Source organism: Dysidea avara, chromosome 1 (genome assembly GCF_963678975.1).
Source record: "Dysidea avara chromosome 1, odDysAvar1.4, whole genome shotgun sequence".
Lineage (NCBI taxonomy): Eukaryota > Metazoa > Porifera > Demospongiae > Dictyoceratida > Dysideidae > Dysidea > Dysidea avara.
Window position 1 is genome coordinate 4,802,178 of NC_089272.1, and position 20,655 is coordinate 4,822,832.

Sequence of the window (20,655 nt, forward strand, 5' to 3'; positions counted from 1 at the left end):
ACGTTCCTTGACCAGACTATCCCTGATGCTCTGGTTGTTTTGGATAGATACACTTTTTTGTAGAGACCGAAATCGGTATGGCGGTGGACTTTTGGTACTGGTAAAGACCTCACTTACTTCATCTCGTCACAGAGATCTTGAGTCTGATTGTGAGATGCTATGGTTGGAACTGCTTACTTCTGGAGGTAAGGTTAACTTTGTTACCTTTTATCGTCCTCCAGATTCTTCCATGGATAGTTTGCAGCAACTCATGACTTCCATCTCTTTTGCTACATCATCCAGTCTTCCACTGATTTGTGTGGTGACTTTAATGTCCCCGAAATAGATTGGAGTTTGACAGTGCCTTCAATGAGTTCTCCTGTTGCCAGTATTTTATGCAATTTTATTGAAGATCACTCACTCAGCCAGCTGGTGTGCTATCCAACTCGTAGTGAACACATTTTGGACTTGTTTTTGACTAATAAACCTAATTTTGTTCCAAGCATCTCTGTGGGGGCTATCCTTCATGGCTGTGATCACGATGCTGTTTATTTCACATTGCTTACTACTTTGCCCCCTCAGACACCATGAAATCGACTATTACTTTAAGTATAAGGATGTTAATCTTGATTATCTCAATGAGGTGTCCTCACATATTCCTTGGGATGTCATAGATTTTGATGCAGATATTGATCAGTGCTGGCTGCAGTGGAAAGATCTCTTCCTTGCTGCAATTTATCAAGTTATCCCATCAGTAAAATGGAGTAAGCAGAAGCTTAAGCATTGGTTTTCTCACTCAACCATTGAACTGATTCACAAAAAGCGGAGATTGTATCGTGCGTATAAGAGTAATCCTACTTTAACACTTCATGAGAAATACAAGAAGCTTAGTAATGCTGTGCGCAAGTGCTGTCGGGATGATACTATTAAACATTCAGTTTCTGTTTCTGGTGACTATCATTCTAATCCTAAGAGATTTTGGCGTTGGATTAACTCAATTAAAAGGTTCAGATCACCAATTCCTCTATTGTCTCATGCTGGGTGCGATGTTGCTAGTGATGCTGACAAGGTAAGTGTTTTTAACCAATACTTTTGTTCTGTTTTTACAAAAGAGCACACATCTGACTCAAGTCAAAGGTTTCACCAACCAGCATTATTGATTTGGTCATAATTACAGCAGATGATGTTCTTAGTGAGTTGTGTTCTCTGGATATTACAAAGTCTTGTGGCTCCGACTGTATTACCCCTCGTATGCTAAAATTAACAGCTGATCATGTGTGTTCTTCATTGAGCAAAGTGATGAATAAGTCCGTTATGTCAGGATCATTACCTTTTGATTGGATTTCTGCAAACATTGTTCCTGTTCATAAGCGTAATGATAGACATCTCCCAAAAAATTATCGTCGCATTATTCTGACCTCAGTTGTTGTGAAGGTTTTGGAGAGTATAATACATCAACAATTATATTCTGCTTTAAGGAAAAATGGTTTATTGAGCCACCACCAATACGGCTTTCAGCGGAATTGTTCTACAGTAACTTTATTACTTCAAGCTGTAGATGACTGGTCTCTGTCATTGGAGCATTGTGAGTCTATTCATTGTTTGTTTTTGGACTATGCAAAAGCATTCGATTCTGTTCCACATGAACGCCTACTCTTGAAACTGGAGTCCCTTGGGATATGTGGTAATTTGTTGGAGTGGGTGAGATTCTTCCTTACCAAGAGGTTTCAAAGGGTTGTTGTGAATGGTACTTATTCTGATTGGACTTCAGTTACTACTGGAGTGCCGCAGGGATCTGTTTTGGGTCCACTATTGTTCTTGCTTTATGTGGATGATTTAACTACAATACCCAAGGTGTGTAAATTGAAGCTGTTTGCTGATGATGTGTTACTTTATTTTAATGTGAAATCAGTGGGGGATTACCAGCTGCTACAGGATGATCTTTCGGCTATACTGGCATGGTGTAAACAGTGGCAACGTAATCTGAGTCCCCAAAAGTGTGAGGCTTTATCCATCACGAACAAGAGGAAGCCAATTTCCTTTACTTATCTTATTGACAGTCAACCAGTTCGGGGGACCAATCTTGTGAAATACCTGGGTATCCATATAAATGATAAATTGCAGTGGTCCTCCCAGTGTCAATTTGCTGCCTCAAAGGCCACCAGGGTTTTGAATGTTTTACGACGTACTATGTTGGGGGTGTGATTCAGAAGCCAAATATAGCTACAGCTTACAAAGCTATGATTGGGCTACTGTTGGAGTACGCTTGCGTGGTTTGGTCTCCTCATGCTGTGAAAGATGTGAACCTGTTAGAAGCTGTTCAGAGGCGTGCTGCACGGTGGGTTTGTGGCAGTCACTGGAACCAAATTACGCACTCTTGGTCTATTCCTCATGATGTGTGTGCTATAGAAAGCTGTGTTTATCATCCTTATCTGCCAGGTGGGACTATTTGTCAGTGTGTGCTCTTCAAGACATTCGTCATGCTGGTTCTATTAAGTTTTCAAACTATTGTACATACAACACTATGCCTACGCGTAGCCATCATCTTACCCTCATACTCCCACCTTCATCAATCAATGCTAGACGATCAAGACACACGATAGTGTGTCGTGCGGCCCAAAAATCCGGCGCGCCACACCGTGAGTATATTAACAGGAAGAAAGAAAACGCAATTTTCGCACCTATGTAGCTCTGTGATCCCTTATTCGATTGGAACCACATTTGCTACATACGTGCCGGCAAGTTATGGGAGTCTACATACCAAATTTGAAGAAAATCGGTCCAGCCACTTCCGAGATACGAGCGGACAAAATTTCGTTTTAATTTCTTCGTTTTTTTCTTCTTCTACTTCTTCATTTCGCACACTTCGCAAAATCCGCCATAAAACACGAATGCGTACTCCAATTGGGCTAAAATTTGGCACACTTGAAGGGCTCATTAAGACGGATCTCAGTATCAACTTTGGTAGGAATCCGATGGACATTCACGGAGTTATGACCGATTATTCGCGTAAAATATGATCGAAGGTCTGTCACGCCCACAGGGTAAACCCCTTGAAGGAATGAGTTGAAAATTGCTATGTAGATGGAGTAACCATCGTAGGAGTGCCTTTTTGTGGTTTGAAAAGAATCGAGATAAAGACCATGGAGATATGACACAAAACCCAACCTGTGTCACAATTACGCGATCGATTTTTATGAATAAAAAAACTATTAGTTTTCACGCGTACCAGGCAAACTGCCTAGAGCAATGAGCTGAAAATCGGTGTGTAGCTGGAATAATCATCATAGAAAGTCCTTGCAGTAGTACAGAAGAATCGGATTACAAACCACTGAGTCAGGATTCGAAAGCCAACTACGTGTTGCAAATGCGAGATCGAGATACTCTAATACAACAGTCACCCTAATAGAGCATTCGGCTACATTTATAACTTCCTCCATTAAAGAATTATATTACATTGCAAGTTATTCTGTAGGGAATTCAGCTACAACCAGTTAATCTGATAAACAATTCAGCTACAGGCAAGTCACCCTGTAGAGAGTTCACCTAGAAACAAATCACCCTGTAGAGAGATCAGCTAGAAGAAGTTACCTTGTAGAGAGTTCAGTTACAAAGAAACTATGCACCATGTAGAGAGTTCAGCTGCAAACAAATCACCCTGTAGAGAAATCAGCTAAAAGAAGTCGCCTTGTAGAGAGTTCAGCTACAAAGAAACCATCATGTAGAGAGTTCAGCTGAAAAAATCACCCTGGAGAGAGTTCAGCTACGAAAAGATCACCCTGCAGAGAGTTCAGCTAGAAGAATTCACCTTATAGAGAGTTCAGCTGCAAATAAATCACCCTGTAGAGAATTTAGCTACAAACAAACCGCCCTGTAGAAAGATCAGCTAGAAGAACTTACCTTGTAGAGAGTTCAGTTACAAATAAACCATCATGTAGAGAGTTCAGCTGCAAAGAAATCACCCTGTAGAGCGTTTAAATCACCCTGCAGAGAGTTCGGCTACAAACAGTTCACCCTGTAGAGAGATCAGCTAGAAGAAGTTACCTTGTAGAGTGTTCAGCTACAAGGAAACCATCATGTAGAGAGGTCAGCTGCAAACAAATCACTCTGTAGAGAGATCATCTACAAAAAGATCACCCTGTAGAGAGTTCAGCTAGAAGAAGTCACCTTGTAGAGAGTTCAGCTACAAATAAACCACCATGTAGAGAGTTTGGCTGCAAACAAATCATCCTGTAGAGAAATCAGCTACAAACAAATTGCTCTGTAGAAAGATCAGCTAGAAGAAGTTACCTTGTAGAGAATTCAGCTACAAAGAAACTATCATGTAGAGAGATCAGCTACAAACAATTCACCCTGTAGAGAGTTCAGCAAGAAGAAGTCACCTTGTACAGAGAGTTCAGCTACAAAGAATCCATCGCGTAGAGAGTTCAGCTGCAAACAAATCACCCTGTAGAGAGTTTCAGCTACGACTCTGTAGAGAGTTCAGCTAGAAGAAGTCACCTTGTAGAGAGCTCAGCTACAAGAAATCACCATGTAGAGAGTTCAGCTGCAACCAAATTTTCTTGTGGAGAATTCAGCTACAAACAAATCGCCCTGTAGAAAGATCAGCTAGAAGAAGTTACCTTTTAGAGAATTCATCTACAAAGAAACCATCATGTAGAGAGTTCAGCTACAAACAAGTCACTCTGTATAGAGATCAGCTAGAAGAAGTTACCTTGTAGAGAGTTCAGCTACAAACAATTCACTTTGTACTGAGATCATTTTGAAGAAGTTCTTTGTAGAGAGTTCAGCTACAAACAAATCACCCTGTAGAAAGATCAGCTAGAAGAAGTCACCTTGTAGAGAGTTCAGTTACAAGGAAACCACCATGTAGAGAGTTCAGCTACAAACTAGTGACCCTGTAGAGACATCAGCTAGAAGAAGTTACTTTGTAGAGAGTTCAGCTACAAAGAAACCATCATGTAGAGAGTTCAATTACAAACAAGTGACCCTGTAGAGACATCAGCTAGAAGAAGTTACCTTGTAGAGAGTTCAGCTACAAAGAAACTATCATGTAGAGAGGTCAGCTGCAAGCAAATCACTCTGTAGAGAGATCATCTACAAAAAGATCACCCTGTAGAGAGTTCAGCAAGAAGAAGTCACCTTGTATAGAGAGTTCAGCTACAAAGAATCCATCGCGTAGAGAGTTCAGCTGCAAACAAATCACCCTGTAGAGAGTTTCAGCTACGACTCTGTAGAGAGTTCAGCTAGAAGAAGTCACCTTGTAGAGAGCTCAGCTACAAGAAATCACCATGTAGAGAGTTCAGTTGCAACCAAATTTCCTTGTGGAGAATTCAGCTACAAACAAATCGCCCTGTAGAAAGATCAGCTAGAAGAAGTCACCTTGTAGAGAGTTCAGTTACAAAGAAACCACCATGTAGAGAGTTCAGCTACAAACTAGTGACCCTGTAGAGACATCAGCTAGAAGAAGTTACTTTGTAGAGAGTTCAGCTACAAAGAAACCATCATGTAGAGAGTTCAATTACAAACAAGTGACCCTGTAGAGACATCAGCTAGAAGAAGTTACCTTGTAGAGAGTTCAGCTACACAGAAACTATCATGTAGAGAGATCAGCTACAAACAATTTACTCTGTAGAGAGTTCAGCAAGAAGAAGTCACCTTGTAGAGAGTTCAGCTACAAAGAATCCATCATGTAGAGAGTTCAGCTGCAAACAAATCACCCTTTGGAGAGTTTCAGCTACGAAAAGATCACTCTGTAGAGAGTTCAGCTAGAAGAAGTCACCTTGTAGAGAGCTCAACTACAAGAAATCACCTTGTAGAGAGTTCAGCTGCAACCAAATTACCTTGTGGAGAATTCAGCTACAAACAAATCACCCTGTAGAAAGATCAGCTAGAAGAAGTTACCTTTTAGAGAATTCAGCTACAAAGAAACCGTCATGTAGAGATTTCAGCTACAAACAAATCACCCTGTAGAAAGATCAGCTAGAAGAAGTTACCTTTTAGAGAATTCAGGTACAAAGAAACCATCATGTAGAGAGTTCAGCTACAAACAATTCACCCTGTACAGAGATAAGTTTGAAGAAGTTCTTTGTAGAGAATTCAGTTACAAACAAATCACCCTGTAGAAAGATCAGCTAGAAGAAGTCACCTTGTAGAGAGTTCAGTTGCAAAGAAACCACCATGTAGAGATTTCAGCTACAAACAAATCACCTTTAGAGAGTTCAGCTACAAACAAATCACCCTGTATAGAGAGATCAGCTAGAAGAAGTTACCTTGTAGAGAGTTCAGCTACAAACAATTCACCCTGTACAGAGATCAGATAGAAGAAATTACCTTGTGGAGAGTTCAGCTACAAAGAAACCATCATGTAGAGAGTTCAGCTGCAAACAAATCACCTGTAGAGAGTTCAGCTACAAACAAATCACCCTGTACAGAGATCAACTAAAGAAGTTACCTTGTAGAGAGCCCAGCTACAAACAATTCACCCTGTACAGAGATCAGATAGAAGAAATTACCTTGTGGAGAGTTCAGCTACAAAGAAACCATCATGTAGAGAGTTCAGCTGCAAACAAATCACCTGTAGAGAGTTCAGCTACAAACAAATCACCCTGTATAGAGAGATCAGCTAGAAGAAGTTACCTTGTAGAGAGTTCAGCTACAAACAATTCACCCTGTACAGAGATCAGATAGAAGAAATTACCTTGTGGAGAGTTCAGCTACAAAGAAACCATCATGTAGAGAGTTCAGCTGCAAACAAATCACCTGTAGAGAGTTCAGCTACAAACAAATCACCCTGTACAGAGATCAACTAAAGAAGTTACCTTGTAGAGAGCCCAGCTACAAACAATTCACCCTGTACAGAGATCAGATAGAAGAAATTACCTTGTGGAGAGTTCAGCTACAAAGAAACCATCATGTAGAGAGTTCAGCTGCAAACAAATCACCTGTAGAGAGTTCAGCTACAAACAAATCACCCTGTACAGAGATCAGATAGAAGAAATTACCTTGTGGAGAGTTCAGCTACAAAGAAACCATCATGTAGAGAGTTCAGCTGCAAACAAATCACCTGTAGAGAGTTCAGCTACAAACAAATCACCCTGTATAGAGAGATCAGCTAGAAGAAGTTACCTTGTAGAGAGTTCAGCTACAAACAATTCACCCTGTACAGAGATCAGATAGAAGAAATTACCTTGTGGAGAGTTCAGCTACAAAGAAACCATCATGTAGAGAGTTCAGCTGCAAACAAATCACCTGTAGAGAGTTCAGCTACAAACAAATCACCCTGTACAGAGATCAACTAAAGAAGTTACCTTGTAGAGAGCCCAGCTACAAACAATTCACCCTGTACAGAGGTCAGCTAAAGAAGTTACCTTGTAGAGAGTTCAGCTGCAAAGAAACCATCATGTAGAGAGTTCAACTATAAACAAATCACCTTGTAGAAAGATCAGCTAGAAGAAATCACCTTGTAGAGAGTTCAGTTACAAAGAAACCACCATGTAGAGAGCTCAGCTACAAACTAGTGACCCTGTAGAGACATCAGCTAGAAGAAGTTACTTTGTTGAGAGTTCAACTACAAAGAAACCATCATGTAGAGAGTTCAACTACAAACAAGTGACACTGTAGAGACATCAGCTAGAAGAAGTTACCTTGTAGAGAGTTCAGCTGCAAAGAAACCACCATGTAGAGAGTTCAGCTACAGTACAAACTAATCCTGTAGAAATATCAGCTAGAAGAAGCCACATTGTAGAGAGTTCAGTTCCAAAGAAACCACCATGTAGAGAGTTCAGCTGACCCTGTAGAGACATCAACTAGAAGAAGTTACTTTGTAGAGAGTTCAGCTACAAAGAAACCATAATGTAGAGAGTTCAACTACAAACAAGTGACCCTGTAGAGACATCAGCTAGAAGAAGTTATCTTGTAGAATGTTCAGCTGTGAAGAAACCATCATGAAGAGAGTTCAGCTACAAACAAATCACCCTGTAGAAATATCAGCTAGAAGAAGTCACTTTGTAGAGTGTTCAGTTAAAAAGAAACCACCATGGAGAGTTCTGTAATAAATATAATATTATGTATTTTATATAAGTCATATATATAATTTGTATACATTTAAAATATTTAAAGTACATCTGCTTTATCTTTTCTTCTTCCTGTGGTAAAGAAAAAAAAGATAGTTTTAAAAAGTCCCAAAACCGGCCATAGGCTGGCTTTGGGGTATACAAATACAAAAAGAAGTGAAATCTAATCAAAAACAGCTAAGCTGTAAAAAAGGTGCGGCCCCAAAAGGCCATGGTGAAAAAAGATGTGAAATCCAAGGTGGCGGCCAAGAAATGGCTGTGATGGTAAAAATTTTAATAACGACAATTCGGGTGAATTTTGTGCCAAGACCAAGCGGCACCAAATTCACCTGAATTGTCGTTATTAAAATTTTTACCATTAACCTACCATCACAGCCATTTCTTGGCCGCCACCTTGGATTTCACATCTTTTTTCACCATGGCCTTTTAGGGCCGCACCTTTTTTTACAGCTTAGCTGTTTTTGATTAGATACTCTTATTTTGTCCGTGTTTGTTTTGTGTAGAACAAAGTACCAATCAGTATTCTGGGAATTGAGAGCCGTTCTGTTTCTCACCATGCTATTTACAGACATTTCTGTTGTAATTTTTAAATGTAATTTATTGTTTTTGATTTATTGTTTGGTAGATGTAGGTATAATTGTTGTTGATTTGTTTTGTTTTGTAAGTGTTATTTTGTGTGTGTTTTGTTTAGTGGTTGCATGTGTTTGTATTAGGACAGTACCTTGTACAGGCTTGCCTTTTGTACTGTTCCTTCCCTCGTGGTAAATTGATAATAAATAAATACGTGTAGCAAATGCGAGATCGAGATACTCTAATAGAACAGTCACCCTAATAGAGCATTCGGCTACGTTTATAACTTACTCCATTATAGAATTATATTACATTGCAAGTTATTCTACAAGGAGCTCAGCTACAAACAGTTAATCTTATAGACAGTTCAGCCAGAAACAAGTCACCCTGTAGAGAGATCAGCTAGAAGAAGTCCCTTTGTAGAGGGTTCAGCTACAAAGAACCACCCTGTAGAGAGTTCAGCTGCAAACAATCACCCTGTAGAGAGTTCAGCTGCAAACAATCACCCTGTAGAGTGTTCAGCTACAAACAATTTACCCTGTAGAGAGATCAGCTAGAGAAAAGAATTTACCTTGTAGAGAATTCAGCTACAAAGAAACCATCATGTAGAGAATTCAGCTACGAAAAGATCACCCTATAGAGAGTTCGGCTAGAAGAAGTCACCTTGTAGAGAGTTCAGCTACAAAGAAACTACCATGTAGAGAGTTCAGCTACAAACAAATCATCCTGTAGAGAGATCAGCTACAAACAAATCACCCTGTAGAGAGATCAGCTAGAAACAAGTCACCATGTAGACAGATCAGCTAGAAGAAGTTACCTTGTAGAGAGTTCAGCTACAAAGAAACCATCATGTAGAGAGTTCAGCTGCAAACAAATTACCCTGTAGAGAGTTCAGCTATGAACAGATCACCCTGTAGAGAGTTCAGCTAGAAACAAGTCATCCTGTACAGAGATCATCTAGAAGATGTCACCTTGTAGAGAGTTCAGCTACAAAATAACCACCATGTACAGAGTTCAGCTGCAAACAAATCACCTTGTAGAGAGTTCAGCCACAAAGAAATCACCATGTAGTGAGTTCAGCTGCAAACGAATCATCCTGTAGAGAGTTCAGCTACAAACATATCACCCTGTAGAGAGATCAGCTAGAAACAAGTCACCTTGTAGACAGATCAGTTAGAACAAGTTACCTTGTAGAGAGTTCAGCTACAAAAAAAAACCATCATGTAGAGAGTTCAGCTAGAAACAAGTCATCCTGTAGAGAGATCAGCTAGAAGAATCACCTTGTAGAGTGTTCAGCTACAAAAAAAACACCCTGCAGATAGTTCAGCTAGAAACAAGTCATCCTGTAGAGAGATCAGCTAGAAGAGTTACCTTGTAGAGAGTTCAGCTACAAAGAAAGCATTATGTAGAGAGTTCAGCTGCAAACAAATCACCCTGTAGAGAGGTCAGCTACAAACAGATCACCCTGTAGAGAGTTCAGATACAAACAATTTACCCTGTAGAGAGATCAGCTAGAAGAAGACACCTTGTAGAGAGTTCAGCTACAAAGAAACCATCATGTAGAGAGTTCATCTACAAACAGATCGCCCTGTAGAGAGTTCAGCTACAAGCAATTCACCCTGTAAAGAGATCAGCTAGAAGAACTTACTTTGTAGAAAGTTCAGCTACAAAGAAACCATCATGTAGAGGGTTCAGCTGCAAACAAATCACCCTAGAGAAATCAGCAACAAACAAATCACCCTGTAGAGAGATCAGCTAGAAGAAGTTACCTTGTAGAGAGTTCAGCTGCGAACAAATCACCCTGTAGAGAGTTCAGCTACATTTCAAGTCACCCAGTAGAGAGATCAGCTGCAAAAAAGTTATCCTGTAGGGATTAATTGACAAGTAATAAATATATGTAGTATATATAATAATTTGTACATTTCAGAATTAAAGTATTTGTAAAATCTGCTTCATCTTTTTTTCTTCTTCCTGTGTGGTAAAGAAAAAAAGATAGGTTAAAAGCCCCAATACCGGCCTGTGGCCGGCTTTGGGGTATGCAAATACAAAAAGAAGTGAAATCTAATCCAAAACAGCCAAGCTGTAAAAAAAGGAGTGCGGCCCTCAAAAAGGCTATGGTGGAAAGCTTGGCACCAAATTCATCTGAATTGCCGTTATTAAAATTTTTACCATTAACATACCATCACAGCCATTTCTTGGCGGCCACCTTGGATTTTACATCTTTTTCTACTATAGCCTTTTTGAGGGCCACTCTCCTTTTTTTACAGCTTGGCTGTTTTGGATTAGATAATATCTAATCAAAAAACGAGTGTAGCCCTCTAAAAGGCTATGGTGAAAAAAGATGTGAAATCCAAAGTGGCGGCCAAGAAATGAGTGTGATGGTAGGTTAATGGTAAAAATTTAATAACGACAATTCAGGGGAATTTTGTGCCGCTTGGTCTTGGCACAAAATTCACCTGAATTGTCATTATCGAAATTTTTACCATTAACCTACCATTACCGCCATTTCTTGGCCATCACCTTGGATTTCACATCTTTTTTCACCATAGCCTTTTTGAGGGCCGCATTCTTTTTTTATAACTTGGCTGTTTTGGATTAGATATCACTTCTCTTTGTGTTTGTATACTCCAAAGCTGGCCATAGGCTGGCTTTGGGGCTTTTTAAGCTATCTTTTGTTCTTTACCACAGGAAGAATAAAAAGATGAAGTAGATTTTAATAAATCTGATTTTATCAGTAATATACAAATTATTTTTATTGCATGTCAATTATTCCCTACAGGATAACTTGTTTGCAGCTGATCTCTCTACTGGGTACTTGAAATGTAGCTCAACTCTCTACAGGGTGATTTGCTTGTGGATGAACTCTCTACAGGATTCTCTCTACAGGGTGTCTTGGTTTCTAGCTGAACTCTCTGCAGGGTTATCTATTTGTAGTTAAACTCTCTATACAGGGTGATTTGTTTGTAGATGAAGTCTTTACAGGGTGGGTAATTTGTTTGTGACTGAAATCTCTACAAGGTGATTTTGTTTGTAGCTGAACTCTCTACAAGGTGATTTGTTTCTAGCTGATGTCTCTACAGGGTGACTTGTTTCTAGCTGATCTCTCCTTGTTTCTAGCCGATCTCTACACCGAACAACTTGTTTACACAGTAGCTGAACACTCTACAGGGTGATTTGTTTCTAGCTGATCTCTCTACAGGGTTGCTTTGTCGCTGGTCTATCTAAAGGGTGATTTGTTTTTGTAGCTGAACTCTCTACAGGTCACTGGTTTCTAGTTGATCTCTCTACTTGGGATGCCATGATAGTTGTGACATATGACATGTTGTGACATAAAGTTCCATGATATGATATGACATAGATTTCTTTATGTTGTGTCATAAATATTTCCTAATAATGCCCACTTTTTCATTCATTATGATGTAGATGGAAGGAGAAAAATATGAATAAGTTGAGCAGTGTTGTTGTTAATGCTGCAGTTGTTAAGATATCGCTAATGTTTAAGTTGTTTTGCAGACTTAAATCATCTCATAAGTAAAAAGTGTTGCAGAACTAAGAATTGCTTATGTTGTGACATATGACATGTCGTGACATAAATCTCCATGACATATGACATAAAAAAATTCTATGTAGTGGCATCCCTACTCTTTACAGGGTGATCCGTTTGTAGCTGAAATATCTACAGGGTGATTTGTTTGTAGCTGAATTCTCTACAGGGAGACCTGTTTATAGCTGATCTCTATAATTATAGGGTAACTTGTTTGTAGCTGAGCTTTCTACAGGGTGATTTCTTCTAGCTGATCTCTCTACAGGGTGACCTGATCTCTCTATAGGGTAACTTGTTTGTGGCTGAACTATCAACAGTGTAATTTAGTTGAACTCTCTACAAAGTAACTTCTTCTAGCTGATCTCTCTACAGGGTGACTTGTTTCTAGCTGATCCCTCCATAGGGTGACTTTTGTGTAGCTGAACTCTCTACAGTGTGAGTTGTTTGTAGCTGAACTCTCTTCAGGGTGATTTGTTTGTAGCTGAACTCTCTGCAGGGTGATTTGTTTGTAGCTGAACTCTCTACAGGGTGGTTTCTTTGTAGCTGAACTCTCTACAGGGTGATTTGTTTCTAGCTGATCTCTCTATAGGATGATTTGTTTAGTCTACAGGGTTACTTGTTTGTAGCTGATCTCTATAGGGTAGCTTGTTTGTAGCTGAAGTCTCTATAGGGTGATCTGTACAGGGTGATTTTTTTGGTAGCTGGATTCTCTGCAGGATGCTCTGTGTGTAGCAAAACTTTCTACAGGATGATTTGTTTGTAGCTTAACTCTCTACAAGGTGTGTTTCTAGCTGATCTCTCCATAGGGTAATGCTTTTGTAACTGAACTCTCTACGGTGTGAATTGTTTGTATATAGCTAAACTCTCTTCACGGTGATTTGTTTGTAGCTGAACTCTCTGCAGGGTGATTTGTTTTTAGCTGAACTCTTTACAAGGTGGTTTCTTTGTAGCTGAACTCTCTACAAGGAGACTTCTTTTAGCTGATCTCTTACAGGGTGACTTGTTTCTAGCTGATCTCTCTATAGGGTGATTTGTTTAGTCTACAGGGTTACTTGTTTGTAGTTGATCTCTATAGGGTAGCTTGTTTATAGCCGAAGTTTCTATAGGGTGATCTGTACAGGGTGATTTTTTTTGGTAGCTGAACTCTCTGCAGGGTGAATTCTTTTAGCTGATCTGTCTATAGGGTGACTTATTTCTAGCTGAACTCTCTACAGGGCGACTTATTTGTAGTCTACAGGGTTATTGTTTATAGCTGAACTCTACAAGGTGAATTCCTTTAGGTGATCTTGACTTATTTTTAGCTGATCTCTCTATAGGGTGATCTGTTTGTAGATGAACTCTCTACATGGTGACTTGGTTCTAGCTGATCTTTCTACAGGGTGACTTATTTCTAGCTGGGGTAACTTTTCGTAGTTGATCTCTCTACAATGTGACTTGTTTGTAGCTGATCTCGATAGGGTGGTAGCTGAATTCTACAGGGCAACTTGTTTCTATATACGTAGCTGACCTCTCTACAGGGTGATGTGTTTCTAGCTGATCTAACAGGGTAATTTGTTTGTAGCTGAACTCTCTACACGGTGACTGGTTTCTAGTTGATCTCTTTACAGAGTGACTTGTTTGTAGCTGATCTCTCAAGTTTGTAGTTGAACTCTCTGCATGGTGGCTTATTTGTAGCTGAACTCTCTACAGGGTGATTTGTTTGTAGCTGAACTCTCCACAAGGTATGTAACTTGTTTCTAGCTAATCTCTCTGCTGGGTAACTTGAACTCTCTACAGAGCGATTTGTTTGTAGCTGAACTCTCCACACTACAGGGTAACTTTTACTACTCGATCTCTCTACAGTATGATTTGTTTGGTAGCTAATCTCTCTACAGGGTGACTTGTTTCTAGCAGATCTAACAGGGTGATTTGTTTGTTGCTGAACTTTCTACATGGCGACCTGATCTCTCAGCATGCAGGATAAATTATTTCTAGCTAATCTCTCTACAGGGTGACTTGTGTCTAGCTGATCTATCTACAGGGTGATGTGTTTGTAGCTGAATTTTCTACAAAATATTTTGTTTGTAGCTGAACTCTCTACAGGGTGATTTGTTTGTGACCGAACTTTCTTAGGTTGCTTGTTTGTAGCTGAACTCTCTACTTGGTGACTTGTTTGTAGCTGATCACTCTACAGGGTGAGTTTTTCTAGCTGATCTCTCTACAGGGTGACTTGTTTCTAATTGAGCTCTCCAAAGGGGGACTTAATTACTTGTAGCTGAACTCTGGTTTGTTTGTGGCTGAACTCTCAACAGGATGAATTGGTTTCAAGTTGGTCTCCCTACAGGGTGACTTGTAATGGTCTGAATTGCTAGAGCGATTTATTTGTAGTTGCATGGTGATTGTTCTGTTATAGTATCTTGGCAGCTGAATGCTCTATTAGGGTGACTGTTCTATTAGAGTATCTCAATCTCTCTTTTGCGACACGTAGTTCGCTTTCGAATCATAACTGAGTGGGTTTGTAATCCGATTCTTCTGTACTACTGCAAGGACTTTTATGATAATTATTCCAGCTACATACCAATTTTTAGTCCATTGTTCTATTTATTGCCTAGTAGACGTGAAAACTAATAGTTTTTTTTGTTCATAAAAATCAACCACGTAATTGTGACATGGGTTGGGTTTAGTGTCATATCTCGATGGTTTTTATATGGATTCATTTCAAACCACAAAATGCACTCCTACGATAGATACTCCATGTACATAGCAATTGTCAGCTCATTCCTTCAATGGGTTTACCCTGTGGGCATGACAGACCTTTGACCTTATTTTACTCGAATAATCGGTCATAACTCCGTGAATATTTCATCTGATTCCTACCAAATTTGGTACTGAGCTCCGCTCTAATGAGTGCTTTAAGTGTGCCAAAAGTTCAGCCCGATTGGAGCATGCATTCATATTTTATGGCGGATTTTGCAAAGTGTGCAAAATGAAGAAGAAAAAACAGACATTAAAATGAAATGTTGGTCCCTCACATCTCGGCAATGTCTGGAGTGATTGTCTTCAAATTTGGAATGTAGACTCCCCTATCTGTCTGGCACTTCTGTAGCAAATTTGGTTTCAATTGGATAAGGCATCACAGAGCTACATCGGTGTGAAAATCACATTTTCTTTCTTCCTGTTAAAATACTCATGGTGTGGTGCACCAGCTTCTTGGGCCGCACGACACACTACCGGTAGTCTTGATTATATTATGAGCAGTGGCATGTACTGAACTGCTGCCCCTGGAACTAGATTACTATGGATCTTATTGAGCTCATTGGCTAATAGATGTTATCTGTTACTGGTACTGAGGAAACCTGTGTTTTTGAGTGTAGAAAGAATACGTATTTGTGCTTTTGTACTTTCTTTTTATTGTGTGTGTGTGTGTGTGTGTGTGTGTGTGTGTGTAAACAATTTAGCTGTGAGGCCTTCTTCAAGGGACCCAACAAAATCTAACCCAGAGAAAAATGTCCCTGTTTTCCCACCCCTCTGTTGGCCCTGCTTTAGGCATGCGTCTATTATTCCGGCATAATTTTGGGAATAATAGGTACTGAAAGGCATTGGGGAATATTCCGGAATAATTGGATGAATTCTAAGAATAATTGGTACAAAATTATAAGGTTTTGTTGTGGTGTAGTGTAAAAATCTTTTAGATTTACTACCAAAACAGTGCAAGCATAAAAACAGTGAAAACAATCGAGATACTCTAATAGAGCAGTCACTTACTCTAATAGAGCAGTCACTTGTTTAAAAACCCTAACAGACTCAGAAATAAATTTGAGCATAATAGGTTAATAAAAAAAGAAGTGCCAGAAAGAATAATAGGAAGATTTTGGAGCATAATAGACTTAAGCCTACCCTGCTTTTTGTAGCTTGAAAGGCCTGTCACATTGCATTTTGGTTGACAATTGACTGTTATAGCACATAGTGCAGCCCCATTAAGTGGTTTCAATGACTGGTTACTCTTGCTTCAAATATGCATGACTAAAACACAGAGTTAAGGCAAAGCCAAAAAGTGATCAGGCCACACATGAGCATCACAAACTACATACAGTATGTAAACTGCCTTCACTCATTGGATGAAAGCTTATTATCTATACCATAAAGTTCTATGCTTACATTGGCATGTGGACAGACATGTAGACTTATGGGTTTTCCCTAACCACTTTCTGAAAACCAGGCACAAGCCACCAGGCACAAGCCAACAGCCAACTGAAGACTGGCTGTTGGTCTGTGCCTGGTTTAACAGTGCTGAACTACAGCTAGCCAGCTATTCAATGTGATCATTAAAAGGAATAATCATACTTTAACAATACCTTAACGAATAGAATACAATCAGTTATAATTTGTATTACTATTATGTTATAAAAAGATGTACATGTAAATGTATCAACTCTTTAGTATGTAATTAATTTGACATGTTATTATTTGATTGTATGTTGTTATCCCTCTTGTGTATTGCAGGTAGGGAACACGTCACTGCATTTAGCTGCTTTGAATGGTAGGACTAATGCAATAAAATTATTGCTAGCAGCTGGTGTGTCAGTTGATATTAAGAACAATGTGAGTATACATTTATTGTTGTACAAATATGCGAATGGATTGGCATAATGGTGCATTTTTTGAATTCTTTATTATCAAATAATTATAATCTACATGGATAAATGTTTGCTCTGGATAAGTTTGAGACTTGCATATGTATGTGACCATCTCAGCGAAAACCTGTCTAGTTCACACAACTTCCGAATTTCTTTTTATTTTCTCAGCATTATCTGCATAGTCCAAGGAATGGTTCACCACATTTTCAGTTAATTATGGTGAGCAGTTTTGGAATTACAGTGCTAGAAAGTAGGAAAAGCAAAGGAAATCGATCTGTACAGTGACTATATAATAAGCATAAACTACAGGTGCTTAGATTAGCTGCCATAACTTCCGTTTGGATTAGTATACAAAGTTGGGATTTGGCTTACGGTGTTCACCATGGATTGGCAGATCGATCAAGGTATGGTTTATCCCTGCAGTTACTCGAGCATAGGCGTATGAAGGTGGTTTTATTGAAGAAATGGCGACAATTTTTTTTACGTCTACTACATTGTAAACAAATGCACGTGACACATAAACCATTGGGGCTACAGAAATGAAACAAAGATTTTTGAACTTCCCATGAGTAGATGAATACGATGGATGGTATATAGGTTTAATCAGTTTAACACTTCCTTTCTTGAGTAATGGCTTGATTAAAACTTGCATAAAAATTTCTTTGTAACATACGTAATTTAATGCTTGATCCTTTTAGTCACCTATCATGCTTTAAACTATGTCGGCTGGGGCCTATCTACATTACAGTGAACAGTTGAGTAGATTTGTGTGATCATAGATTAATTCACTTAGGATTGTGAGGCATAATGTGATGGTAAAAAATATTTTTAATAATTTTAACCAAAATTTATGATAAATTTATTGTCAGTTTTTGCTGCTTATTGAGTAGCCACAGTATTCAGCTACGCACTAAAACAAAATTGGAACAGAAAAGGATGCATATTCTAAGATAATTAATTTTTATGATAGGAATAAGGTTTTTTGTTGGAATGTTAAAAGATGTATTGACATTTTGTATAAAGAAGACCCTTATACGTTTGCACAAAGCAATTTCCATCCAACTGCAAAAAAATTAAAGCAGGTGTAAAAATGAATGGGAAATAGATGGTGGAAGATTAAATGTTTATCTTAGTAGCAGTCAGTGCATGACTTCATCTGTTGGAGGAGCATCAAGGCATTAAAGCTATGTATAAATGCATTGTAAAATACTCCCACAACTTCATTACTTTACAGATGAAAGTACTACAAGGGATTATGAATTGCGTGATATCACAGCTGCATTGTTGTCAGAAGTCTGTCATAATGTTCGCACTGAACCACCTTAACAGACTTTGTCAGGAGAGCAGTTCCACTACAGAACTGCTAATGTTGAAGATGTTTCCCGCCTTGATGTGAGTGCTGAGAGTTTTTGGGGACAGGATAGGAGGATGGCATTTTTGATATAAAAGTATTAACACTTTGGCCTCCTCTTATGCCTCTTCTCCTTTGACTCAATGCTTTCTCCGTGCTGAACTTGACAAAGCATATGTATGATGAGCGAGTTCGTGAGGTTGAGAGGGGTACTTTTTCTCCTTCAGTGTTCTCCTGCTGTGGTGGAGTGGTACTGGCACCAACTGCAGTTTACAAATGACTTGCTACACTTATTTCCAAAAAACGCGGTCATCCTAACAGTCAGACATTATTCTGGATTAGGTGTAAGCTGTCCTATTCCTTACTTTGTTCAGCAATAATGTGCTTACGAGGGTCAAGATCTCACCATCTTCGACATCATAAATTGCTTAATCTGGCAATTGATTTGGCCTGCTCTAACAGTTTGGAACCTGAATAGCTAGCTAATTATGTGATGTGTATATGTTTGTATTTAAAAAAAAACAGTTACAAAGGATTAACTTTAGTTGTTACACAAAAAATAGACCAGCTTCAGTCAGTTGTGATGATACATGATATGTACGCATAAACCCCTATACTGTATAAAATATAAAATAGATTGTATGCATACGTAATATCTATCAACAATGATATCATAGTTTGTAAAGGAGCAGTTTTTGGTTGCAAATAACTCATCAGATAATTCTTTTGAGAGTGTGTTGTGTCATTGCAGGCTGGTAATACCCCTCTGACCTTTGCTGTGATGGATGGTCGTGCTAGTACTGTGAAGTACTTTGTCAAGGTGGCTAATGCTGACAGCAGTAAAGTTCCTCAGGTATTATTTGATTGCACGATATGTAATGATAGTATCATAGAGGAGCTGAGTAAATAAAGATAATTCACCAATTAATAACAGCAACAAACTTTGCTTGATATGTACATGCCACATCATTATTAGCTTTTACAAAGCGTGTCATACTTGTTAGGAATGGTAAATAAAGCTAATAGAAAACACATGGGAAGCCTGGAAAAAAGTATATAAAAGTAGGTGAACAAGGGAGGTATCCATCCAGGAAATTAGGGCATAATCATATGTACTGTATAGGAGGGACCACAAAGGAGTAGCCGTGGCCCACAAAATAACATCACCCAAAAACCAACTTCAATGTTCCCTGACAACGATGAGGCAGCATTGGTTAGGTAAAACTAAACCCAAAAAAGCTTCCAGATTGACCTGAAATACTTTCAACAAGTTCCTACGGAATTAAAAATAAATTATTGAACAGAATTTTCTACTGACTGCTTGACTGACTGCCTGACTTACCGATGCCTTCAGATGAGTGTAACTTGATAACAACAAAGGATATAGACTTGATTTTTAACTGATCGACGTTGCTTTGGCTCGAGAGGTGCCTTTTGGAATACCGCAGTATATTCTTCATGGACTTACTAGTGTCCTGCTTTGTGTCCCATTTATCCTTGTAGACAGCAAAATGTGTCAATTTGGCGGTAGGACATAATGGCTTCCCTTCGTAACGGAAATCGTCTGTATTTTTCATAGTGTCTATATTTTGATTGCAGAGGTGCTTTTCGAACAGTCTTTGATTCATACTGCTGTGTAACGAGTTGAACATAGCAGACAACGAAGCATGATGGATGCTGCACTTTTAAGATGATTATTGATATAGTTGGGGTACGAGGCACCATTTCAGATGTGTTTTGCATGGGTTCACCAGCCATAATAAAGTTATTTATAAAAAAAGTTAACAAACAAGTACACGAAAAAATTTGGAATTTTCAACTAGAGTATGGACCATAGCACATTGATAAAAGTACTGAAACAAGTTAGAGTAGTGCATGATATTACATCACAGCAAAACAATAAGAAGTGTTATATCCCTACTGTGCATTTCCGTTATGGTATCTTGAGCACAGTAGGGATATAACACTTTTATTGTTTTACTGTGATTTAATATCATGGACACTCCAACCTGTTTCAGTACTTTTTATTGATATGCTATGGTCCCTACTCTAGTTGAAAATTCCAAATTTTTTGTGTACTTGTCTTTTATAAATACAAAGAGCTTTGCTGTGTAGCTGTAAATGTATGTTTGTACTTAATAAAGCTTTCAGTAGCCTTCTTGCAGGTCCCCAATGGAATAGTGAATAGATTTTGTACATCTATACTGCAAGTACGTTTTAGTAAAACGCAGAATGGACCGAAACAGAGTAGACTGAAAATGGACTTTGTGAATGAAGTTAATGAGGAGCGGGCTGTAGGACCAGGTGTCCTACAGACTTTCAGCACTTGTGCTGTAAAGCCTTAAGGAGTGGCCTGGGAGAAGCTTGCCTTAAAAATTGCATGTAAAAGTGCTCTGAGAAGAATACAAGAGCTCATATTAAGCACACTTAGGGATGCGGCGATTATGCCAGCATAATTTCGGGCATAATAGGTATGTGTGGAAATCAGGAATTATGCTAGCATTTTGAGGTGATTATAAA

The 20,655-nt window shown here is 38.9% G+C and overlaps 1 protein-coding gene across 2 annotated transcripts in view; it reads left to right on the forward strand.

The window, feature by feature from the left end:
* The window catches only part of LOC136253801 (uncharacterized), a 168,611-nt gene that overhangs the window by 51,761 nt on the left and 96,195 nt on the right, over positions 1 to 20,655 (forward strand). For both annotated transcript variants that reach the window (XM_066046461.1, XM_066046466.1), the window contains exons 4-5: positions 16,651 to 16,749; positions 18,887 to 18,988. In XM_066046461.1, coding sequence (XP_065902533.1) covers positions 16,651 to 16,749; positions 18,887 to 18,988 — 201 coding nt within the window. The remainder of the gene's footprint in view (positions 1 to 16,650; positions 16,750 to 18,886; positions 18,989 to 20,655) is intronic.